General features: G+C 48.9%; 1 protein-coding gene across 3 annotated transcripts; it reads right to left on the bottom strand.

Moving 5' to 3' along the window:
- Positions 1-23,901, bottom strand: LOC311514096 (uncharacterized protein). Of its 3 annotated transcripts, none has more exons than XM_084616443.1 (5): positions 23,526-23,901; positions 12,677-12,754; positions 9,896-10,022; positions 6,969-7,082; positions 1-6,601 (listed from the first exon to the last, which is right to left on the bottom strand). In XM_084616443.1, the coding sequence occupies exons 2-5, from the start codon at positions 12,698-12,700 to the stop codon at positions 4,302-4,304; spliced, it is 2,565 nt and encodes an 854-aa protein (XP_084472569.1). In that variant the 5' UTR covers positions 12,701-12,754; positions 23,526-23,901; the 3' UTR covers positions 1-4,301. The 3 variants fall into 3 exon arrangements, with proteins under 3 accessions (XP_084472569.1, XP_084472570.1, XP_084472571.1); XM_084616444.1 differs by having other exon boundaries at positions 1-6,562; XM_084616445.1 differs by lacking the exons at positions 9,896-10,022; positions 23,526-23,901 and adding an exon at positions 17,113-17,422.
- Between the last annotated feature and the right edge of the window lie 1,896 nt (positions 23,902-25,797).

Genomic DNA, 25,797 nt, shown 5'->3' with positions numbered 1-25,797 from the left:
AAGTAAAAGAAACACCTCTGTAAAATCAGGACGGAAGATAATTTTACAGGGTAATAAGATTTAAAACAAGAGACGATTCCCCTCTAAGCAAAACTTTAAAGTTACAAAAAAAACAGGAATAAACCTTCCTCTTAGCATAGGGAAAATTCACAAGCAGAACAAAAGATAATCTAACACGCCTTGCCTGGCTTTTACTTACAATTTTGTTTAATATGAGAGACGTTTAGGATGGTTTATAGGAAAAGGAGTTTTCTGACCTGATGCTTCTCAGCTTCCCAAGAGAACACAAAAAAACAAAGCCTCCCCTCCCAAGATTTGAAAGTATCTTCTTTCCTCATTGGTCCTTTTGGTCAGGTGCCAACCAGGTTATTAACCCCTTATAGGTAAGGAGGAATTCTAGGCTACCCTTAGCTGTATGGTTATGATGCGCCACCCAAATCACAGACGGTGCTGGACAGCCTGTACCACACTAGCTGTGATTTCTTCCTGGAGCTCTAGGAGAAAACAGAGTTAATAAGACACATGCATCTCTAGATATACCACTGATTATATAAAAAAAATTTACAATATTTTCACATTTCAAGGATGATTTTAACCAGTTGATTCTGGGAAACTTTCATGGGAGAGTGCATCAGCCACTTTGTTAAAAGCTCCTGAAACGTGTTGTATTTCAAAATCAAAATCTTGGAGAGCTAAACTCCACCGAAGAAGTTTTTGGTTATTGTCCTTGATGGTATTAAGCCACTTCAGCGCAGCATGGTCGGTTTGCAGGTGGAAACACCATACCCAAATGTATGGGCGTAGTTTTTCCAGTGTTTACACAATGGCGTAACATTCCTTTTCGCTGATTGACCAATGGCTTCCTCTATCAGACAGTTTTTTGCTGAGAAAAACGAAAGGATGGAATTCTTGATCTGGTCCTTCCTTCATTAAAACTGCTCCCACACCACGCTCGGACGCATCTGTGGTTACTAGGAATGGTTTGTCAAAGTCTGGGGCCCTTAGCACAGGGTCAGACATGAGTGTTGCTTTAAGCTGGTTAAAGGCCTTCTGACACTCTTCAGTCCACTGAACTGCATTTGGCTGTTTCTTTTTGGTTAGGTCTGTTAGGGGCGGCGATTAGGCTGTAGTGCGGTACAAATCTCCTGTAATATCCGGCCAAGCCTAAGAAGGATTGGACCTGTTTCTTTGACTTTGGGACAGGCCACTTTTGGACAGCATCCACTTTGGCCTGTAGGGGGTTGACAGTTCCTTGACCCACCTGGTGTCCAAGGTAAGTCACTCTGTTTAGTCCTATTTGACACTTTTTAGCCTTAATGGTTAGTCCTGCCTCCCTTATGCGCTCAAAGACTTTTTGCAGATGCTCCAGGTGTTCTGCCCATGAATCAGAAAAGATAGCCACATCATCAAGGTAGGTGACTGCAGATTCTCCTAATCCTGCTAGGAGACTATCTACAAGTTTTTGAAAAGTGGCAGATGCATTTCACAGCCCAAAAGGAAGCACATTAAATTCATACAGCCTTACATGGGTGATGAAGCCTGACCTTTCCTTGGCGGATTCATCCAGAGGTACTTGCCAGTACCCCTTGGAGTCTAAGGTAGAGATGAACTGGGCCCGTCCCAGTTTCTCTAACAGTTCATCTGTGCGTGGCACTGGATAGTTGTCTGGGCGACTTACAGCATTTAGCTTATGGTAGTCCATGCAAAAGTGTATCTCCCCATCTGGTTTCGGAACTAGAACGACTGGAGATGCCCATGCACTGTTAGAGGGGCAGATTTCACCCATCTGTAACACGTCCTGGATCTCCCTTTTTATAGCAGTTTTGGCTTGAGGAGACACCCAGTAAGGTTGGGCTCTAATTGGGCGAGCGTTACCTGTGTCAATGGAGTGGTATGCCCATTCGGTCCATCCTGGGGTGGCTGAGAACATCAGTGCAAAGATAGTGCACAGCTCCTTGATCTGCTGTCGCTGCATATGTCCAAGGGTCATGGAGAGGTTCACCTCTTCCATGCCACCATCACTTTTTCCTTCCTAGTAGACACCTTCAGGCCACTCAGCATCACCTCCTCCCTGGGCTGCAACCCGACAAACCTTTAATTCTCTGGAATAAAAGGGCTTTAGAGAATTAACATGGTACACCTTAGGCTTTAGGTTTTGGGGGTGCTATGAGATAGCGCACAGCTCCCAGGCACTCTTGGACCATGAATGGCCCTTCCCATGATGATTCCATCTTATGGGCCTGGAGCGCCTTCAAGACCATGACCTGGTCCCCTACTTTGAAGAAACGCTCTCTGGCATGTTTATCATACCAGGTTTTTTGCTCTTCCTGAGCATCTGTTAGGTTTTCTCTAGCAAGGGCTAAAGAGGTTCGGAGGGTGTTTTGTAGGTTGTTTACAAAGTCCAGAATGTTAGTTCCTGGAGAAGGCATAAACCCCTCCCATTGCTGCTTCGCCAACTATAATGGCCTCTTAACCTCATGGCCATACACAAGTTCAAATGGTGAAAACCCTAAACTGAGTATGGTACAGCTCTGTAGGCAAAGAAAAACTGCTGCACCACTAGGTCCTAATCATTGGAGTGCTCATTTATGAATTTACGTACCATGGCCCCCAAAGTTCCATTAAACTTCTCCATCAGGCCATTTGTTTGATGGTGGTAAGGGGTGCCAACCAAGTGATTCACCCCATGAGCTTCCCAAAGGCTTTTCATGGTCCCTGCCAGGAAATTAGTTACCGAATCTGTAAGGATGTTGGAGAGCAAACCTACCCTGGCAAAAATGTCTGTTAATGCCAGGCACACACTTTTAGCCCTGGTGTTGCTTAGAGCTACCGCTTCCGGCCATTGGGTGGCAAAATCCATTAAAGTCCGTATGTACTGCTTTCCTCTGGGTGTCTTTTTTGGAAAAGGACCCAGAATATCCACAGCTACTCGCTGAAAGGGAACCTCAAAGATGGGGAGTGGCTAGAGAGGGGCTTTGACCTGGTCTTGGGGTTTTCCCACTCTTCAGCACACCTCACAAGACCGTACATAAGTAGAAACGTCCTTGCCCATTCTGTCCCAGTAGAATGACTTCCCCAAATGGTCTTTGGTCCTATTCACCCCAGCATGGCCACTAGGATGATCATGTGCTAAGCTCAAAAGCTTTACCAGGTACTTAGTTGGAACTACCAACTGTCTCGAGGATGCCAGTCCTCCTGGTGCCCACCAGAAAGAGTTTCCTTGTATAAAAGTCCTTTTTCTATAACAAACCGGGATCGATTAGGAGAGCTGAAAGGTGGTGCATTGCTCTGTGCCACCATCCAAGCTCTCTGGAGGCTTTCATCTGCTTCCTGCTTGGCTTGGAATTGTTCCCTTGATGCTGGAGACATCAGTTCCTCACTGGATTGTGGACCTGGGCTTGGTCCCTTGGGAAGAGATGCAGGTGATGGGGCTGTTTCCGTTAACTGTGAACCGCTCTCTGCTGGTGCACCAGGTTGGGGTTCAGACTCTGGCTGAGCCTCTTGCATAGGTTTATCGGCTGCTGCCAGGGCGGGCTCGGTGGGGCCCTCTGGTGTTGGGGTTGCAGATGGGGTTGCAAGCGCTGGATTCAGTGCTAGCAACGGTTCTGGTTCCAGTTCTGGGCCTGGCTCTGGCTGGGTCTCTGTGACTGGATCCACTGCTGCTGTCGCAGACGTCGGCATGGGGTCCAGTTCCACCACCTCAGTCTGCATCTCTGACAACACAGACTGGGCCCTTGTAGAAGGCTCAGGAACAGAGCTACGTGTGAAGGCTTGCTTAGCCTGGCTGCGGGTTAGCCTCTTGACTAGCTTCACATGGTGGGCCAAGTCTTCCCCCAGCAGCATGGAAATGGGATAATCATCATGGACTGCAAAAGTCCACATTCCTGACCAGCCATTGTACTGGAGAGGCAACTTGGCTGTAGGCAAGTCAAAAGAGTTTGACTTGAAGGGTTGAATCGTCACTTGGGCCTCTGGGTTGATGAATTTGGGGTCCACTAAGGATTAGTGGATAGCTGACACCTGTGCTCCAGCATCCCTCCACACAATAACCTTCTTCCCGCCCACACTCACAGTTTCCCTTCACTTTGAGGGTATCTGGGAGGCATCTGGGCCTGAGGACCATTGGTGTGACCCTTGTGCAATGAACTGTAATCTGTTGGAGTACTTGGGGCAGTTGGCCTTTACATGCCCCAGCTCGTTACATTTAAAACATCGCCCAGCTGACTGGTCACTGGGACAAGGTGGGTTGCTGGAGAATGGTGTGGTGGGACAATAAGGTTAAAAGATATCTTTGGCCAGCCCTAGTCACGGCATTTATTGCAGTTCTCTCTCACGTGGATTTTCTGATGTCTAATAAGGCTTGAGCTATCACTGAAGCTTTTCCCGCACTCAGAACACGTAAAGGGTTTCTCCCCTGTGTGGATTCGCTGATGTTTGATAAGGCTTCCACTCTGACTGAAGCTTTTCCCACACTCAGAACATGTGAAGGGCATCTCTCCTATGTGAATTCTCTGATGTCTGATCAGACTTCCATTCTGACTGAAGCGTTTCCCACACTCAGAGCATGTGAAGGACGTCTCTCCTGTGTGGATTCGCTGATGTCTGACAAGACTCCCACTGTGACTGAAGCGTTTCCCACACTCAGAGCATGTGTAGGGCCTCTCTCCTCTGTGGATCTGCTGATGTGAGGTGAGGGCTGAATTATCAACAAAGCGTTTCCCACACTCAGAGCATCCATAAGGTTGCTCACTCATGTGGAGTCTCCTATGTGCGATAAGGTTTGAGCTCTGATTGAAGCGTTTCCCGCACTCAGAGCATGTGTAGGGCGTCTCCCCTGTGTGGATTCTCTGGTGTCTGATAAGGTGTGAGCTCTGATTGAAGCTTTTCCCGCACTCCGAGCATGTGTAGGGCTTCTCTCCTGTGTGCATTCTCTGATGTGTGATCAGGGCAGAGCTGTGATTGAAGCTTTTCCCGCACTCAGAGCATGTGTACGGCTTCTCTCCTGTGTGGATTCTCTGATGTAAGATAAGGGCTGAACGACGAATGAAGCATTTCCCACACTCAGAGCATTCATAAGGTTTATCCCCTGTGTGGATTCTCCTATGTGCAATAAGGTTTGAGCTCTGATTGAAGCTTTTCCCACACTCAGAACATGTGTAGAGTTTCTCTCCTGTGTGGATTCTACGATGTGTGATAAGGGCTGAGTGCCCACTAAAGCTTTTCCCACACTCAGAGCATGTGTGGGGTGTCTTTCCTGTGTGGATTCTCTGATGTAAGATAAGGGCTGAACGACGAATGAAGCGTTCCCCACACTCAGAGCATCCATAAGGTTTCTCACCTGTGTGCATTCTCCGATGTGTGGTAAGGTTTGAGCGCTGATTGAAGCTTTTCCCACACTCAGAGCATGTGTAGGGTGTCTCTCCTGTGTGGATCCGCTGATGTGAGATGAGGGTTGAATTATCGATGAAGCGTTTCCCACACTCAGAGCATCCATAAGGTTTCTCACCCGTGTGGATTCTCTGATGTGTGGTAAGGGCAGAGCTCCGATTAAAGCCTTTCCCGCACTCAGAGCATGTGTAGGGTGCCTCTCCTGTGTGGATTCTCTGATGTGCGATCAGGGCAGACCTCTGATTGAAGCTTTTCCCGCACTCAGAGCATGTGTAGGGCCTCTCTCCTGTGTGGATTCTCTGATGTGTGATTAGGGCAGAGCTGTGACTGAAGCTTTTCCCACACTCAGAGCATGTGTAGGGAGTCTCTCCTCTGTGGATTCTCTGATGTGAGATGAGGGCTGAGCTATGCCTGAAGCTTTTCTCACACTCAGAGCATCCATACGGTTTCTCACCTGTGTGGATTCTCCTATGTGTGCTCAGGGTAGAGCTCTGATTGAAGCTTTTCCCGCACTCAGAGCATGTGTAGGGCGTCTCTCCTGTGTGGATTCTACGATGTGTGATAAGGTGAGAGCTCCGATTGAAGCTTTTCCCACACTCAGAGCATGTGTGGGGTGTCTCTCCTGTGTGGATTTGCTGATGTGACATGAGGGTTGAACTATCAATCAAGTGTTTCCCACACTCAGAGCATTCATAAGGTTTCTCACCTGTGTGGATTGTCTGATGGACGTTAAGGTTTGAGCTCTGACTGAAGCGTTTCCCACACTCAGAGCATTCATAAGGTTTCTCACCTGTGTGGATTCGCCTATGTGTGATAAGCTGTGAGCTCCGATTGAAGCTTTTCCCACACTCAGAGCACGTGTACGGTTTCTCTCCAGTGTGGGTTCTCCAATGTGTGAGAAGGTCTAAGCTGCGATTGAAGCTTTTCCCACACTCATGGCATGCGTAGCGTGTTTCTTCCAAGTTGATTCTGTCGCGTGTAATAAGGTCTGAGTGGCTACTGAAGTTTTCCTCTGGCATCTGCTCAGTCCCACAGGCTTTTGCTTTTACTGAGAGTGCACAACTCCCGGAAACATTCCCTTTGGATCTTCCTGATAACATCCCATGTGGTTCTACTTCCTCAGCATCTTCCTGCTGGGGTGTCTCCTCCTCATTCTCACTCACCATCCCATCACCTGATGGGAGACAGAGGGAATCCAGATATAGGTCACTCCCTACACCGGAAAGAAAGGAAATCTCAGACAGAGGAATGGAAAAATGGATGAACAAACCAAAATATGTGTGGGTGAGATCAAACCTATCAGGAGCTAATTTTCCCCAAACCCTTCCACAGAGGAGAGAAGAAGTGGTCAGTTTTGGCCTGCATCTCACCAGAACACTCATGGGAAAGCGAGATCGGGGAGGGACCTGCTGCCAGTTGTCAGTCAGAATAGGAGGGAAGCCATGAGTGACATCTGCCTAATGATTCCACATGTGCAAGGAACAATCCTGAACTTGGAGAGCTCACAGGTCTTTGTAGGGCATCCCAAATGTTTCCTGCATTCCTAAACAGTTTTTGCGTTGGTTTAACTAATTCCTTACCTGTGCAGGCAGGTATCAGGAGCACTTCTTTCTCAGAGCCCTGGAGGTCTGGGACCCATGGCTCTTCCCCTCCTTCCAGCTGCGAGATCACATCAGGTTTGGAAACGGGAAACCCTACTCCAGGCAAAGAAAACAAGGGAGGTCAGTGGAATTTGTCAGATACTTGTCACAAAGAATATTCCATGATTTTAACCCCAGATCATTTTTAAGCAGTAACATACCAAGGCCATCTTCGTTGGCTCAAAATGGCAGGAGAGTTATTATTATTATAAATCATATTCATTACCTTAGTGCCTAAGGACCAACTAATAGTGAGTCCCCATTGTGCTAGATAAAGTACAAAACACAGAATAGTAGATGGCCCATGCCCTGAAGAATTTACCATCTAAATAGACAAGACAGACACAGAAGGGGGAAGGGGTAGAACCTACTGTTAGAATATAGGTATTTAGGACTGCTTGTAAAGCTTATACTTTAAGAACTTAGGTGTATTTTTATCACTTAGCTACTGAAAAGGGGTATAAAAACAAAGAATCAAAATCACAGTCCGCTGTGTGCGGGCATTCTCTCACTAGGATAGTCTGAGGCCTTTTTCTTAGGCTAAAGCCTTTGCCTAAGCAGCAGGGGCAGCCATAAACTGGGAAGTGTAGGGTCACATCCTCACATCCCAAACCAGTCACATTGAAATAAGGTGGTATTGGGCTGTTAGGAAGACGATCCTGTCCGGATAGTGCCCATCACCACCAGATAAAGAAACAGATCTTAAGGTGGTTAAAGAAAACTTAGTTTGACAGCATCCTCTCTGGCAAGAAATCATTTATCAGTGGTTGTGTTTGTGAAACCCTCATTTCTGTATTGTTTTATATTTTTGGCCACCACTTTTACATTGTTAATCAGTCTGGTTCTCTAATTGTTTCTGTCTACTGTATAATTAATTTTGCAAGGTATAAGTTAATTAGGGTAGTGGGATACAATTGGTTAGAGAATTATGTTACAATATGTTAGGATTGGTTAGTTAAATTTCAGCACAATGATTGGTTAAGGTATAGCTGAGAATATTACTATGTAAATGGGGTCAAACAGGAGGGGGAAGGGAAATTGGAATCATGTTTGTTATGGGGGGGGGAAATGGGAACGGGAACAGGGACACAGGCAGGCTCTGCGGCATCAAGGCTGGGAAGGGGGACACAGGGAAAACGCTCGGTGGCGTCAGAGAAGGAATGGAACACTGGGGAACAGTCTCTATCGGCGTATAGAGATAAGCCTGACTGGTGTGAAGGGCTTCGGAATATGCTTGCTTGGAAACTACCCCCAATAAACATTGTATTATCTGCACTTTGGACTTCTGGTCTTTTGCTGTTTTCTGTCTGCATGACAAGAACCAGGGAAGTGGGAGGGTGAAGGGAAAGCCCTCTAACAAAACTGACATGACCTGATAACCAAGAGGTAAGCCTTTAAGGAAGGTTTTAATACACTTTGGAACTGATCAGGGATTCCCACAAGGACTGATGAGGGGGTGATGGTAAATACACTTTTAGATCCTTTTATTCTTTTATATCTTTTCCCCATCAGGCACACGGGCACACTGTCATGGATCCATAGGATCTGTGCAATGCCCAGGCTTATAAACAGTCCTTGGGAGGTGCCTCTTGAGTGCACAAAACTCCCAAGGGGTCCCACTCTTCCACAAGGATGGGCCGTGGAGCTTCAACACGAGAGACTGAGCCTCCGGCTTCAACACTCCTATTCCAACCTGTGAGCTCTGCCCAGCAGGTCCAGCTGAACGACACTCCTCTCCAGAGATTTTAGCCTATGATTTCAGTTATAACTGTCTGTATTAAATCAAGTTTCTGTGTGTTTCACCAAATTTCATTTTCTCAATTAACTTTGAGTAGCCATGGACAAGGACAAGCTGTACCCCAATACGTAATCTTATAGGTGTAAAAATGGTACAGGCTACACTACCACCCTGTGACATCACCAACAAAATGCCCATTTGTGCCTGGGTAGCGGCCCTGCTATGGGAGGGAGGAATGCAGCAAGGACTCAGGATCAGTGCCCAGGGTGGCTGTGCATAGAAATGGGGAGGTTATATGGGGAGGGGCTAATGAGTGGGAGAGGGAGGTCAAGAGTTAAAATAATAGTATTTGGGGGGGAAATGTATAATGAAGTGAAACTGAACAGAAATAAAACTGGAGTGTAGGCTCTAAAGCAACAAGGCTTGGGTAGGAATTCAGGGCTAAAGGTCTGGGATCCCCCACAGCTCTAGATCCCCAAACCTCTCCTCCCTCCCACTGACCCACCCAGCTCACTGCCTGGGTGCCTTCCTCCATACTCCCCTAGCCTTCTTCCCATTACTCTCGCCGGAACCACCTCCCAGCACCTTGGGACCTTCTTGTGTTCCCTCCTCGTCTCTCACTACCTCATCCCTCCCTGCTGCTTCTTAGCTCTAACCGTGCACACACCCTGCCCATGTCCTGGCACCCCAGAATTATCTACTCCCCACCTTCTCCTCCCCTCCCACGGCTCTGTTCTCCCTTCACCCTGAATGGCAACATTATGCCCTCTCCTATCAAAAGAGGAGCTCATCTGACAGTCACACAAGCCATGCATGAGCCATACACCTATTTACTTAATTTAGAATTCTACAGGCAGCATACTTTCCTCTTAAAATGAGGAAAAGGCATGAAAGCTACAGTTATGAATGTAGTTATTAATGTAGCCAATAAGGATACATTAAATGCAATTTTAAAATGACTAACGGCACCAAAAAAGCACATGTCCAAAAATTATACTAGTGGATGGGAGAGAAGGCAAAAAAAGGGGGGCAAGGAAACTTGTCAAAACAAATAAAGGTATAAAGTTATTACTACTCAGGTTCTAGAGACCCCACAGCTTCTAATAAGGAAGAGGACAGGACTCCTTACCCAGCAAGACCACTGTCTCATAGTTCTCCTGCATGACATCCCTGTAGAGGGCTCTCTGAGCGGGGTCCAGCAGAGCCCCCTCTTCCCTGGTGAAATACACAGCCACCTCCTCAAAAGTCAATGGCCCCTGAAAGAGCAAGAGTCCAAAACTCAGTACCTGCTGCCCCAGTCACAGCCCCACTATCCAGGGAACAGCAGCACCAGGTAAATGGAAGCTCCAGGAGGCACATGTTAACCGAGTCCCACCGCACCTTCCTTAGAGCAGCCAGGAGGCATCAGAGGGTAGAAAGAGAGAACCTTTGTGTGTCTCAGCCGATAGACGGAGGCAGGGTCTTCACATTTATCATATAGTTACCTAGCCAGAGCTTGATAGAGGAGATGGGGCTGTCTCTGGACCCTGCAGGTGGCTCCCTGGTAGGAATCCCAACACTCTCCAAATAAAATATATGGAAGAAAGAGGAAGTCACGAGTAAAGAATATAAGTTAAAAGGTTAGAATTGTAGGAAACTGGTAAGGGAAGCTATCAGAAATCAATGATTAATCAATGAAAATAAGAAGGAAGTTTTTAAAAGTATATTAAGTACAAAATTAATCCCAACAGTTGCAGTGGTAAACTGCTCGATGGAAAAGTCAGAATTATCAAAAATAATGCAGAAGAAGTAAAAGTGTTCAATAAATATTTCTCTCCTGGATTTGGAGAAAAACAGATGATGTAACTCATATCATAAGATGTTGACACCAACAGTCTTTCTATTCCAACAATAACTCATGAGGACGTTAAACAGCAGCTATTAAGGTTAGACATGTTTAAATCAGTGGGTCAAGATAACCAGAGTTTTGAAAGACCTGGTGGAGGAGCGTGGTGGACTGTTAATGTTGATTCTAATTAGGACTTGGAACACTGGGGAAATTCCAGAAGACTGGAATAAAGCTAATGCTGTGCCAATATTTAAAAAATGTAAAAGAGATGATCCAGCTAGTTACAAGAGTGTTAGTCTGAAATCGATACTGGGCAAGAGAATGGAGCAGCCGATACTGGATTTCATTAATAAAGAATTAAAGGAGGGTAATATAATTAGTACCCATTAACAAAGGTTTAGACACAAATAGGAAAATCATATTATCCTATCAAACTAACTGGATATTCTTATTGGATGAGATCAAAAGTTTAGTTACAGCTAAAAGTATTGATGTAATATACCTAGACTTCTGTAAGGCATATGAGTTGATTCAGCACAATATTTTGACTAGAAAACTAGAAAGATACAAATACACACGGCATATATTATATACATTAAAAACTGTGATTGTAAATGGGGAAACATGGTTGAGTAGATTTCTTTCTAGCGGGTTCCCGCAAGGATTGGTTCTTAGCCCTGTGCTATTTAACATTCTTATCAATGACCTCAAAAGAGAAGATAAAATCATCACTGGTAAAGTTATCAGTTGCCACAAAGATGGGGGGGGGGGGGGGGGAGGAACTAATGAAGTGTCGGTAGATTCAGGCTCCTGCACTGGGAGTCTGGGAAGTTTTTCCAGCCCTGGCTGGAGGGTTATTTCCTGTTCCACAAAGAGGAGAAGTTCCATTCCCAACTCCTGTGCCTTGAAATTAGGCCCTATCTGACATTACACCTCGTATTCAGTACAGTGGTATGATTATAATATGATGAGGACATAATTATGAGGCATTTTGTGCAAGATGCATCATGTGCGGTGTCATTGGAAAAGTTATGATTTGCTGAATATGATTATCCTATTTGTGTGCATGGATCATGTTTGTATTGAAGTTATGAATATTGACTATGTATCTGTATTTCAAATGTGCTTACTCTGGGTAACACTCACAACTAGCCTTTCAGGTACAACAATGAAGAAGCCAGACAGTGCTGATGGCTCACCAACAAAGACAACAGACCATGGAAGAGCTTAGCCTTCCTGTGAATGTTTCAGACAGCCTATGAGTCATGGCTACTATGATGCAGCAGGGCATGCTAGGGCATGTGACCAAACCAAAAAAATGACACTCAGCTCCATTTTGGTACTTGTATTTTTCCACTAACTGGACTGGGAACTGAGTTTGGAACAAAGGGTTCCCGCCATATGGAAAAACTACAAAAGGTGGGGTGTGACATCATCTCTTGGCCTCATTCCCCACACAAGAGAACTACAGGAAGCACCTGAGGAACAAAGACTGAACTGGGGAAGTGCTGGTCCGAGGGTAAAGGGATTTCTAGCTTGTGTATGGAAACTTGGTGGACTGCTTCTATCATCACTCAGGGTGAGAAATTGCTAATTCAAATTCTATCCATCTATATGTTAGGCTTACTTTACTTAGCAAATAGCCAAAAAGTAAATCTGCTTTGATCTGTTTGCTAACACTTATTGCTGAGAAATTGCTGTTATCTTCTATCTGTCCTTGAGTCGCTTAGGTAACACACTCAGGTAGTTTAGTTGGATGCATGGCGCCACCTGCTGTTGTGTTGGGTGATAACAGGGCCTGGAGAGGCTGGCTGAATCTCCAGCAAAGCAGTGTGAAAAGGGCCAGCCCAGCTTGAGGGTTAGAGGGCACAGCGGTTCCCAGAAGCCCTCCACACTGCACCCTGGGAGTGACAACCCATCACACCCTACATTACACAAATCTCAGCAGGTTTGTCCCCTCCCTTTCTCCACTCTAGATATTCCCTGCCTCCCACCACCTCTAGCAGCTCCCACCCTCCTATGCATTTACTGCTCCTCTCCCTCCAAGCAGAACCCACCACCAGCTCCCTCATAATCCCTTACCTGAGCCAGCTCCATTGCAGCCATTTCCTTCCCCCTCGGAGGATGGGATGGAGAGAAACGTGGACGTTATTCCATAGCCTGCCAGGGTGAGAAGGGCAATGTGAGAATTCAGATGGGGGTTTTGTCCATTCCGCATGCCGATTCCCCCACAAGATTTGTCCCTGCTAATGGACATTCTAGGTTCTGCCACACTGAGAAGCACAGAGTGACCTTATTCCAGTACAGGCCAAGCCCCCTCCCACCAGGGTGTAACCCTCTGAGACATGGTGAAACCCTCCCAGTATCAGAGTCTCTCTGCGGACGATACCAAGCTGGGAGGGGTTGCTTAAGTTAGAAAGGAAAACAGAGAGAAAGAAAGAGTGCTTTGGAGGATAGAATTAAAATTCAAAATGATCTGGTCAAACTGGAGAAATGGTCTGAAGTCAATAGGATGAAATTCAATAAGGGCAAATCCAAAGTACTTTACTTAGGAAGGAACAATCAGTTGCATACATACAAAATGGGAAACGACTTCCTAGGAAGGAGTACTGTGGAAAGGGATCTGGGGGTCTTAGTGGATCAGAAGCTAAATATGAGTCAACAGTGTAACATTGTTACAGAAAACCCGAACATCATTCTGGGATGTATTAGGAGGAGTGTTGTAAGCAAGATATGAGAAGTAATTCTTCCACTGTACTCCGTGCTGTTTAGGCCTCAACTGGAGTAGTGTGTCCAGTTCTGGGTGCCACATTTCAGGAAAGATGTGGAGAAATTGGAGAAAGTCCAGAGAGGAGCAACAAAAATGATTCAAGGTCTAGAAAACATGACCCATGAGGGAAGACTGAAAAAATTGCGTTTCTTTAGTCTGGAGAAGAGAAGACTGAGAGGGGACAGGATCATAGTTTTCAAGTAAATAAAAGGTTGTTACAAGAAGGAGGCAGAAAAATTGTTTTTCTTAACCTCTGAGGATAGGACAAGAAGCAATGGGCTTAAATTGCAGAAAGGGAGGTTTAGGTCAGACATTAGGAAAAACTTCCTGTCAGAGTGGATAAGCACTGGAATAAATTGCCTAAGGAGGTTATGGAATCTCCATCATTGGGGATTTTTAAGAGCAGGCTGAACTAATAATTCTCAGGGGTGGTAATACTTAGTCCTGCATTGAATGCAGAGGACTGGACTAAAGGGACCTCTCAAGGTCCCTTCCAGTTCTATGATTCTATGAACCAAAGGCCAGAGAAGAGCAGAATCAAAGGAGTCACTTTGGGGGATTCTCCCGTCATTGTCCCCAAGGCAGCTGTCTCGGGTTTACAAAGTTGTTTGATGCTCCCACCTTTATACAGTCTCTCCTGGGAGTGCCCCCTTTCATGGGATGGACCTAGTTTCAGCTTTTGGCAAGCGTGACCCCAGGGGCTCTGAGACTGGGCCTTCTTGCCTCAGCACACCTCGTTTCTTTCTGTGGCTCCCCAGTGACTCTAAAGGAGTAGATACTCCTGATAGAGACTGTGAACATAAGAATGGCCCACTGCGTCAGAACAATGGTCCATCTAGCTCAGTGGCGAATGGCAGGTGGTTCAGAGGGAATGAACAGAACAGGGAATCATCAAGTGATCCACCCCCTGTCACCCATTCCCAGCTTCTGGCAAACAGAGGTTAGACAACCAACCCTGCCCATCCTGCCTGTGACACTGGCAGATGAGGTGTTTGCTCTTGCAAAAGCCCCCATGTCTTAATTGAACATGGACAAACACATAGCTGGAATCAGTCTGGCTCACCTGTGTTAGTATTGTGATACCAGTCAGCTCTGTGTTCTTGGGGAACCAGGGCATAGTATCTAGCCTGTCTGACTCATGAAAGTTACCTCCCCACACAAACACCAGTCTCTGCTTGAACCAAAACCGATCAGAGAAAAGGCTTGCAGAGAGCAGTGAAGGGCATTGGGAGACACACCTAGACCCCTCCTGACAAGGGTGACAAGATTAAGACATCTCCATTAGCATACAGAATGGAGAACACAGACAACTCCCCTAGCCTCATCTGCATGAAAAATGGGACAGGGATTAGCATACAGAATGAAGAACAGAGAACTGCACTGAACTCTGGGACCAGAAAAGCAGGGAAGCACTGCATCATGGGGAATCTCTGTTCCAGATATTAATGAACCTACGCCTGCATGCACCCAGCTCAGCAGTTATCAGACCAATTCTAGTAATAAATCCTTGACTGATATCCAAAATACTGAAGCAGCCTAGTTGCATTGTGAGCTCCCTAGAAGAAAACACCACACACAGCCAAGAGTGATCAGCTCCGATTGTCTAACCTAAAGCAAACCCTTGAGTCATCAGTTTACCGACAAACAAATCTAGTGTTCTCCCTTTAACCATTGTATTTTCTCTACAAAAACCCCTACTCACCCTCCTGTCAGTGTTCTGATGCATGGACCCTGACTCTGCATCAGTTCCACTGGGATTCCATCTCCTGACTGATCGTGCTGGGGGCTCTGCCTGTCTTCCGCACTCAGGACCCTGGGCTACCACCATCACCTGGGAACCCCGATCAGTTTGAGCTTCAGGGAGCGGTGAGATCCTTTTCTTTCTTTCTCTTTGTTTTCCTTTCTACCTTAAGTATTAACCTTTAACAATGTATGCTATGTTTGTTTAGCCATCCTTGTGTAGTTATCACGATTATTCAATAAATAACTTTTATGGTTAAGCTGGTTGCTTCTCTCTCTCTGAGCTTTACTCTTTTGTGTTTTTAGCTTCCCCATTTACTCTGCAGCAACGCTTCTCTTACCTAAGCTAAAGATCCCTGCAGCGCCCAAAATACTGTGGGGTTTGCTCATCCAGTGGGTTACGACCAGTACAATTGTGAAGCGAGAGTGGGTACAGGGACGTGCTGAATCAGTGACACATAAGGGTGGCAGCTTGAAAGTACTTCTTGACCCAGCCCATTGAGTCCAGGGACATATAAGGGGGTTAGCTTGAAAGTGCTGATTGACCTGGTCCGCTCAGACTTGCTCCATTTGTGTGTGTGTGTGTGTGCATACGACCCAGCCCTGAGGAACCTAGGTCCTGCAGGATAGCTCCATTGGGAGGGGACTTACCTGAGGGAGGAGTAGAGCTCCATCTGAAAACACACGTGACACAAGCAGTACATTGATAGAATTATAGAACCCCCCTCCCAGAAGAGTAAGCCGAATAAATGAGCGTACCCCAAAGTAACAGGCAAATCTGGAACCAATTGTTAAAACAGGTATTAGAATTATAAGAATGTGTTTAGATTTTATTGAATGCTTCATTGAGTTGCTGCCTCGGTTAATATCTGACTAGTTGCATTGTGAGCCTCTGTGGCTTTGTAAATCACCGGACAGGAGAGAGACTTTACCTAGGTAAAGTCCTGATTGGCAATAGAATGAATTACACCCCGCCTGGCAAGAAAGGTCCATCAACACCAGATAGACTATTATGAGATGTTAAAGAAGACAAAAGACTGTTGTTGTGCTCTTGATGTCCCATTAGCTGAGCTTGTAGCTCAGCGCACACGGCAGGAAGGGGATAAAAAACGCCTACAGAAGGAACTGATGATCTGTATGCTGCTTGGATTCTGGGGGGCAGTTTCTAGGCATAAGCAAGAGATCCCCAGCTCCTTAGCCTGGGTTAGTCCTAAAGAATATGTAGAGCTTGCTTATTAGAGAAGCTTCTATTACCTTTTGAAATTTAAGACTAACTCATCTGCTTTAACCTGCTTTAACTTTGTAAACAACTCTCATTTTCTTTTAAATAAATCTAAATACAGGTTATTACAGGACTGGCTATAAGTGTTGTCTTTGTTGGGAGATCTAAGATTCAATTGACCTAAGGAAGTGACTGGTCCTTTGGGACTGGCAGCAACCTGAACATTGCTGTGATTCATGGTGTAAGGTTCTCAACCAGGGGCCTGGGACCCCTAGGGGGCCACAAGCAGTTATCGGGGAGCTGCCAAGCAGGGCCAATATTAGACTCGCTGAGGCCCACGGCAGAAAGCTGAAGTCGCAGCGCATGGGGCTGAAGTTCAGGGCCCTGAGTCCCACCACACGGGGCTGAAGCCAAAGCAATGTTGCTTTTTGGGGGCCCCTGTGACATGGGGCCCCAGGCAGTTGCCCTGCTTGCTACCCCCAAATGCCAGCCCTGGCTTTTGCATGCAGAAAACCAGTTATTGTGGCCCACGAGGGCCATGGAGTTTTTATAGCATGTTGGGGGGGCCTGAGAAAGAAAAAACTTGAGAACCCCTGTTGTAAGGGACCATCTGTCACAAAGGTGAGCTCACCTACATGGTGAGATCTACGGGATGACCCAAGGGGACTGTCTGTGATTCCACGTTAATGCTGTTACAGTGCCTGAAGCCTTTACACCGGATACTTGGCTGGTGAAATCTACATATCGACCTCACAATCAGTTTGGGGTTTGTTCCCTGCTTCTTACCAGTCTGCCTGAGGCTGGTGCTCATGCTCTCGGGTCACTGAAGACAGCGTTACAGGGACTTACGGGCGCAACACCTCCAGCAGCAATTGGCAGCCACGCAGAGCAGGCTTTCCAGTGACAGAGTGTGGGCCAAATGGTCCATGGACTCAGTCAAGCCCCAGTTCTCCTCCAGTGCACATCAGCATCCCGGCAACCTTCGAGGAGGGTCAAGGCTGCCACTCGTTCAGTGATGATGGATCTCCAGCAGAGCATCACCCACACCCCATGGCCCGCCTTGTCTCCCGAGACAGAGGTGAGTGAGGGAGGGTGCACAACGGGTCCTGGGGGGGTGGGGAAAGGGATAACAAAACACACCTTCTGGGGGGTCACCCCTCAAGAAGTGAAGGTGACAGGCACTGTGGTGGCAGTAAAGTGGGAGGGGGGAGTGGGAGCAGGAGGGAGTAGCACCCTCCAAGGCAATGTTGCCAGTGGGTATCCCCACCACATCAGGCATGGGGCTGATAGGGTGCCATTCCCTGGGCCTGGGCAGGCCTATATAAACCCCACGCTGGCAGAGAAGGGGTTAAACTGCTACTTTAGTCTTGACTGGACCAGCTCCTCCACACCCACAAACCATGCCAGGACTGGAGCAGGAGTTAACAGGAGAGACCTACTCTACTCATAGGGGGCAACCCTGGGAAGGGAACAGTCTGTGGAACAATTCCAGCCCCAAAGAGAGGGCTGGCAGCATTCGGGGCTCTGGCCTTCACTGAGGGAGGGTGGGAATCCCTGGAGCTCAAAGGGGGAGCAGGCTGAAACTTGCGCTGGAAACCCAGTAACCTCTGAAGGGGACTGAGATGCTCCCACAGCCCCCACAAGTAAGAGAGGCCCGTATCCCCTCCCCCCACTTTTCTTTCATTCCTTTATTTACCATTGTTTGCTGACAGTTGTTTCACCTGGTACACCAACAGAGGAAGAAAGTGTCCCGGGGCCTCAGCCAGAGGGTGGAGCCCTGACACACTAGAAGAACATACCCCTGTAGCACCCCTGGGATGGGGGCAATTGGACTCACAGAGGTGCACCCCAGAAAACTTGAGGCCCAGCAGTTTGATGGACTGGTTGGCCTCTCACTGGGGGCTGCCAGAAGCCTGGCACATGGAGTAGATACGGGGTGGCTTGGGGAGAAGGAAGCAGAGCAGCGTCCCAGACAGCACACCGAGAACGGAAATGTAGAGAGGACGAGGGGCACTGCAGTGAACTCAGCACCCGTCCTGAAGGCCATTGGCAGAAAGTTGTCCCGTCCCTGGCCTACGGGCGTCAGACGGTGACACAGAGATCCCTTGGCAAAGGGTCACTTGGTCTTTGCCAGCAGCTCTCACCTGAGACCTGACAAACCCATCACATCGAACATATCTCTTGGAGGGTATTTATCCATAGGGGAGATCACGTGAGGCTGTGACAAAGTGGGGGTTTATTCATCTTGTTATGCTGCATGTGCGTCTTACTCCCCTATACGAACACTGTGTGTACCTCAGTTTCCCAGTCTACTGCAACAATACTTCGGTGGTGGGAATTGGGTGTGTGATTTCTGCTGAGGCCCTCGGGGCAGGTGAGACCCAGGAGAGGGGTGCAACCAGGAGACACCTCTAGCCTGGGAAGCGAGACTCTGTTCTAGGCTGTATTCCGGTCGCCTAATAAACCTTCTGTTTTACTGTCTGGCTGACAGTAATGTCCGACTGCAGAGTTGGGGTGCAGGGCCCTCTGGCTTCCCCAAGAGCCCCGTATGGGTGGACTCGCTGCAGGAAACACACGGTGTGAAAGGGGATGCTGAATGCTCCCAGGAACGTTAAAGCTGTGTAAACTTCTTCCCTGGAGACAGTCTGTTCAGAGAGAGAAGACTCCCCCAGAGTCCTGACTGGCTTCCTACACAGTAGTTCCAGAGCATTGACCCAGTGACTCCGTGACAGAGGCAGCTACAAAAAAGCTCATAACTGGTCAAGACTCAGAATGACTGAGACATCAACGTATGCGTCGTACGTAAGGAACAAAGCATTTATATTGAAAATCAACTTTATGGACTTGGAATGGAAAATCAATCACCGAGCAGTAATGGGCCCCAGGATTGGCCCATCCACCCAAGAGGGAGTCGTCACCCATGTTCCCTCTAATTATTTCCATCCATGTGTGGAATGAATTTTGTTATGTGCTCCACCACTATTGAGGTAACGTGTGGATGTGCGCTACCAGTACAAACAAAAACCCTAGATAGAATATATATATTGAAAACAGTTCATAGGTATGGAAGAAGAAGAAACATTAAAACAAGGGATAATTAATAAGGTGCACTGCTTAAGATGTGCATTTAATATGAAATCAAATAAAAAGAAAATGGACACTGCCCTTGGAGTAGATGTATTTTATCATCCTTTCTAACAGTACAAGCTAGTAAACACACCAAAATGTGGCATAGTGAATACAGCTATAGAAATAAAACAAAGTCACAGGCATTAAGTAAAAGCATTAAAAATATGCACCAGAGGCCCAATTTAATAACCTCCTCCTACCATAGATCACTAAATCTTCAGGGAAAGCTGCTCTCAAAAAATGAAGCATCTGCCAAAACACTAGCATGCTACGGACTTCTGCAGTTCACAAAACTATCCGTCTTGCATGCACACAGCTCGGCTTTAAGATGCTAAACAAATCTAGGAGTCAACTAGAAATAGTCATGCTCTCAGAGCAAATATTAATATAATACTTTCTGATACCGGAAAGGAGAGTAATAGGTATTCACTAAGGCTTATACCATTTCTATGGGATGTCAATTCTTAATTTGATGAATACTTCACACACACAGAACAGGAAAAATAAGGAATAAAGCAACAGACAGCAAACAAAACCACAGACAAACAAGTGAGAACACTGAAAATAGGAAGGGAAGTAAAACATCAACTGGTTGGTGATGGGTATTTTAAACGAGTGTTTAGGACCCACACTGTGCAAGTGCAACAGAGCCCTGTAGAAACAGGCAAAGTTCTCCTGCTGTCACACTGTGTGTGTGTCTCACCAACTCAGAGTAGAAACCTCAGAGTAGAGGCCCTGGAGCACAGAGTAGAAGCCGTGGAGTAGAAGCCCTCAGAGTAGAAGCCCTGGAGCACATTGACACATGGCTTTCGAGTTTGCAGACAGAGCCCTGCTTCAAAGAACTTGCAAATAAGGTCTTCATCCTACAAAAAACCTAGCCCCACCCCTACAGCTTGATACTTCTGAGTCAATGGGAGTACTTGGAACAGCGGGAATGGCACGGAGTCCCCGGGTGATTGGAACTGCTCCCTACGAAGCCAGTCAGGACTCTGGTGAAGTGTCCTCTCTGGGAGCAGACTGTCTTCAGGGCAAGAAGCTCACATGTCTTCCCCCTTCCTGGGTCTGACCTTGGAGCATTCAGCCTCCCCTGCCCCTCCATGCGCTTCCCCCAGCCAGTCTGCCCAGGCGGGGTCCTGGGGAAGCCAGAGGGTCCTGCCCCCCAACTCCGCAGTCAGGTGTGACTCTTAGCCAGCCAATAAAACAGAGGTTTATTAGATGACAGGAACACAGTCTGAAACAGAGCTTGTAGGTACAGAGAACAGGACCCCACAGCTGGGTCCATTTTGGAGTGCAGAGAGCCAGACAACCACATCTGCACTTCACTCCACATCCCCAGCCAGCTCCAAAATGACTCCCTCTCCAGCCCCTCCTCCCCTGGGCTTTGTCCCTTTCCTGGGCCAGGAGGTCACCTGATTCCTTTGTTCTCCAACCCTTTAGCTCTCATCTTGCAGCGGGGAAGGGCCCAGGCCATCAGTTGCCAGGAGACAGAGTGTCGGACATTTATGTACCCTGGCCCTTTGCTCTTCAACAATTACACCCCCTTATCCCACCATCTAGAGACTTAAGAAATGCATAGGGGAAACTGAGGCACTCACACAGTATTCAGAGGAAACATTAAGAACAGTCCCACTTCGTCACAGGGAACTATACCAGATAGCAAAGATCTGGCTTTAATGGTTTCCAATACCTCTCCCCAAACAAATTCTAAAACTTAATGGAAATCACTTGTCTGGAATCCAACTCCAATTGAAAGGCCAAACAAATAAACAGAATCCATGGTAAAGTTCTTCCAGTTTTAACTATTTACCACCTATTGATTAGTAACACAGGATAATTTTTAAAAAAATCATTAAGATCACAGTTTTCAGATACCTACAATACTCCAAAAGAATTATGTTGTTAATAGAATCCTTGTGTTTCTTACTTTAAGCCATTAACACCTATGGAAACTTTGTTTGAAATGTCATGAGCTAGGTCTATCCACGTGCTTTTGCTCCAGTATTCATTCACTAAAGCCCCAATCCTGAAACCACCTATGCATGGGAGCCCTCCACATGCATGACTGTTTACAGGGTCAGTATCTAAGAGAGAGTAAATAACATGAAAGCAGCTTCTTAAAGCCAAACCAATCAAAATAAAATCACAGATCTATTTCTTTTAACCTTGGATTGTTGTAATTTACCCATAAGATCACTAAAACAGAAAGATCGAAGTGTTTTTTTCAGTTTGTTCACTGTGTGGACTTGACAGTAGTTTAGAGCCTGATCCTGCGCTTATGAAGACCTCACTGCAACCTAATCTGCAGTCTGCATTCTTTAAAAATACTCATCTAACCTCCTCAGAACTCTAGGAAGAGGACAGATGATTAACACCTATCTACAAAAGCAGCCTAAATGCTTTACTATAAAATGACTGGAAGGTAGCTAATGTAACGCCAATATTTAAGAAGGGCTATAGAGGTGATCCCGGCAATTACAGACCGGTAAGTCTAACGTCAGTATTGGGCAAATTAGTTGAAACAATAGTAAAGAATAAAATTATCAGAGACATAGAAGAACATAAATGGTTGGGCAAAAGTCAACATGGTTTCTGTAAAGGGAGATCATGTCTTACTAATCTATTAGCATTCTTCGAGGGGGTCAACAAGCATGTGGACCAGGGGGATCCAGTGGACATAGTGTACTTAGATTTCCAGAAAGCCTTTGACAAGGTCCCTCACCGAAGGCTCCTACGTAAGTTAAGTTGTCATGGCATAAGAGGAAAGATCTTTCCATGGATTGAGAATTGATTAAAAGACAGGGAACAAAGGGTAGGAATAAATGATAAAATTTCAGAATGGAGAGGGGTAACTAGTGGTGGTCCCCCAGGGTCAGTCCTAGGACCAATCCTATTCAACTTATTCATAAGTGATCTGAAGAAAGGGGTAAACGGTGAAGTGGCCAAGTTTGCAGACGATAGTAAACTCCTCAAGACAGTTAAGAGCAAAGCAGACTATGAAGAACTTCAGAAAGATCTTACAAAACTAAGTGATTGGGCAACAAAATGGCAAATGAAATTTAATGTGGATAAATGTAAAGTAATGCACATTGGAAAAAATAACCCCAACTATGCATACAAATATGAGGGGGCTAAATTTAGCTACAACTAATCAGGAGAAAGATCTTGGCGCCATCCTGGATAGTTCTCTGAAGACGTCCACGCAGTGTGCAGCGGCAGTCAAAAAAGCAAATGGGATGTTAGGAATCATTAAAAAAGGGATAGAGAATAAGACAGAGACTATCTTATTGCCCTTATATAAATCCATGGTAGGCGCAGATCTCCGTTGGGGTCTCCACAGCGCCTGTCACAACAGCGGGGTCTGACCCGTGTGGGGGTCTCTGCAGGGCCTGGCAGAACAGGGGCCCCTGTAGCCCCCGGCCCGACAAGGTCCCTGCTCTCTGTCGGGGCGCGGGCAGTCCCTGGCGCAACGAGGGCCCCAAACTCGGTCAGGGTCTGTGCCCGGCACGCGTGGGGGGCTCCTGACCGCAGTCCGACACCTGGGGGGGAAAGCGGGAAGATCGCCAAGGATTTGCTGTCGGTATTTCAGAGGGGAGGAGAACACGGGGCACAGGCGAAGGACACGTCCCTGCAGGGAAAATGGGGGGCAGGGGACCCCCCCAGACCGGAGACCTGAACTGGCCACGGGCGGAGGGGGGAGGAAACGGGGTACGGGGGGGGGCAGAGCCCGTCTCAGGGAGGTGGGGGAAGGGGGGGGTCACCCGGGCTGCTGCTCGCTGCTGTGGGGACAGAAAGGGGGCAGGGCGGGAGCGGGGGGGTCCCCCGGGGAGGGGGCAGCGGTAAATCCGAGGGGATCTCAGCCCCCACCCCGCCTCTCCCCGCTCCCCGGGGGGCCCCGGCTCCTCCCCCCCCCCGGCCACGTCCGGGCTGCGCCGAGATTTTTCCCGCCCCCCCCGGGTCTCCCCCCCTCCGGCCCCCCCCCGGGGGCAGATCCCGGCGCTGCGGGAGGCCGGGTCCCCCCCCGGACCCGGGGCAGAGTCACCGCCCGGCCCCCCCGGGGCTCGCTCCGGTACCTGGAGGCTGCAGCGCCGCAGCGGGGCGGGCGGAGCCCGGGGCGGCCCCAGGGCGGCTCCGGCGGGAGCGGGGCCCGGGCCGGGCACGGGGGGCTTAACGAAGGTCTCGCGCCCCGCCGCGATCTGCGCATGCCCAGAGCTCCAACGGCCCCAACCGCTCCCCGGCCCCGCGCGAGCCCAGCCCGGCTCCGCCTCCCCCTTCCGACGTCACTTCCGCTCCCGGGGGAGTCAGGCACTACATCTCCCAGCCTGCCCCGGGCGCCGCTTCCGCCTCCTCCGGCCCAGGGCAGGGCGGGCCCCGGGGTCAGCCTGACCCGCCCCCGCCGGCGCCTTCCCGCGCCTCAGGCGGACTCTGGTGCCCGCGCGTCCCGCCCGCTGGGGCTCGAACCAACCGCCCCCCCGGCCCCGCCCCCGGGTCCAACCGCCCCCCCGGCCCCGCCCCCGCGTCCAACCGTCCTCCTAGCCCCGCCCCCGGGTCCAACCGCCCCCCGGCCGCGCCCCCGCGTCCAACCGTCCTCCTAGCCCCGCCCCCGCGTCCAACCGCCCCCTCGGCCCCGCCCCCGCCGGCGCCTTCCCGCGCCTCAGGCGGACTCTGGTGCCCGCGCGTCCCGCCCGCTGGGGCTTGAACCAACCGCCCCCCGGCCCCGCCCCCGGGTCCAACCGCCCCCCCGGCCCCGCCCCCGCGTCCAACAGCCCCCCCCGGCCCCGCCCGCGGGTCCAACCGCTCCCCCCGGCCCCGCCCCCGCGTCCAACCATCCTCCTAGCCCCGCCCCCGGGTCCAACCGCCCCCCGGCCGCGCCCCCGCGTCCAACCGTCCTCCTAGCCCCGCCCCCGCGTCCAACCGCCCCCTCGGCCCCGCCCCCGCCGGCGCCTTCCCGCGCCTCAGGCGGACTCTGGTGCCCGCGCGTCCCGCCCGCTGGGGCTCGCGCCAGCCCCACGGAGACGCTGTGAGGTGAGAGGTACGCTGCCTTTGTGGGGTACCTGCGACTCCAGTTCTACACACAAGCAATGGCCAGCGGAAAAACACTAAGGGCTGGACTGAGAGGCAGTTGCAAAAGGCGTTGGTGGATTGAATTAAAAAAAGATTTTGAGACCAGCGGAGAAACTCAGCCAGGCTGGGAGTCAGATGATCCAGCGGAATAAACTTCTGCTCTAAAAAGAAGAAGAAAAAGTTAGAATTAAAAATGCCAAATTAGAAATCTCAGTAAAAACCATCGCAAGCGCAATGCTAGAAACGCAGATGCCATTGCTGGAAATAGCAAGTCCTTTACTGCTGCCTATTTTCAAGGAGGACTTGTTGGTAAACTATAAACGAAATAGCAGAATGACATGCATCTGCACAGTAACAAAGCTAAATGATGAAGTGATAAGAGTATTTCAGGGAATCCCGGGAGCAGAGAAGACAAATTTTGTGAACGGCTACGAGACTTCACGCAGTCGGACACGCTGACAAGTCGGTATCTCAGTCGGTATCTCAGTCGGTAACATCGGACAGAGAGGCGCTGCAGTGACTGGGCATTGGGATGCCTGTGCCTTTAAGAACCCAGCCCTGGGAAGCCCACCCTGAGAGATGCTGCCTGTGGGAGGGGAAATAAAAAAGCCCCTCTGCCCCCTTCCTCCCCATTTTTGCAAACACTGGGGTCTCAGTCCACCAAGGTAACTGTTACCCCTCTGCCCCTCTCTGTGCTGGGGTTTTGCCCTCTGTCACCGTCTGGCAGCTCCTCCCCGCCCCATGCCGGATTTTGCCCCTCAGCCCCTATCCTAGCCTTGCCTCCAGTTGCTTGACCCACCTTACAAGTCAATTTTCACCCCCTCCTCAGGTCCTGGCCACCCCCCTCCTCTGATTTCCCCCCTTGCCCCTTTTTAACCCCTGTATATAGTCCGCAGACTCTGATTCCAAGTCAGGGCAGTGTGAAGGGAAGTGGCTTCAGCATATGTTACTGAGCATGCTCAGTTCATGTGAGGATGCTCAGTGCACCCTCAGTACCAAATTCCTATGGGGGCAGTTTCTCACACGACACCTGAGGCCACGTGCGGGCAGTGGCTCCATCACTGTCCACGCCCGGCCAGGCACGTTCCCCGCCCAGGAGCAGATCCAAAGGGGCTGCGAGACCTGCTGCTCCCGGAGCCTTTGTGCGGAGTCTCTGTCCTGCCCGCCCAGTGCTGGCCCTGGGGTCTCTCTGGCCCCTGGTGCCTGCAGCTCCCGGCCAGGGGCGGCAGAGCCTGGGACTGGGTCCAGCTGGAGAAAGTCCCCACCCCAGATGGGCACAGA

The sequence above is a fragment of the Lepidochelys olivacea genome, assembly GCF_965140295.1.
Source record: "Lepidochelys olivacea isolate rLepOli2 genome assembly, chromosome: 28".
NCBI lineage: Eukaryota > Metazoa > Chordata > Testudines > Cheloniidae > Lepidochelys > Lepidochelys olivacea.
This window is presented reverse-complemented; position numbering and strand designations above follow the sequence as displayed.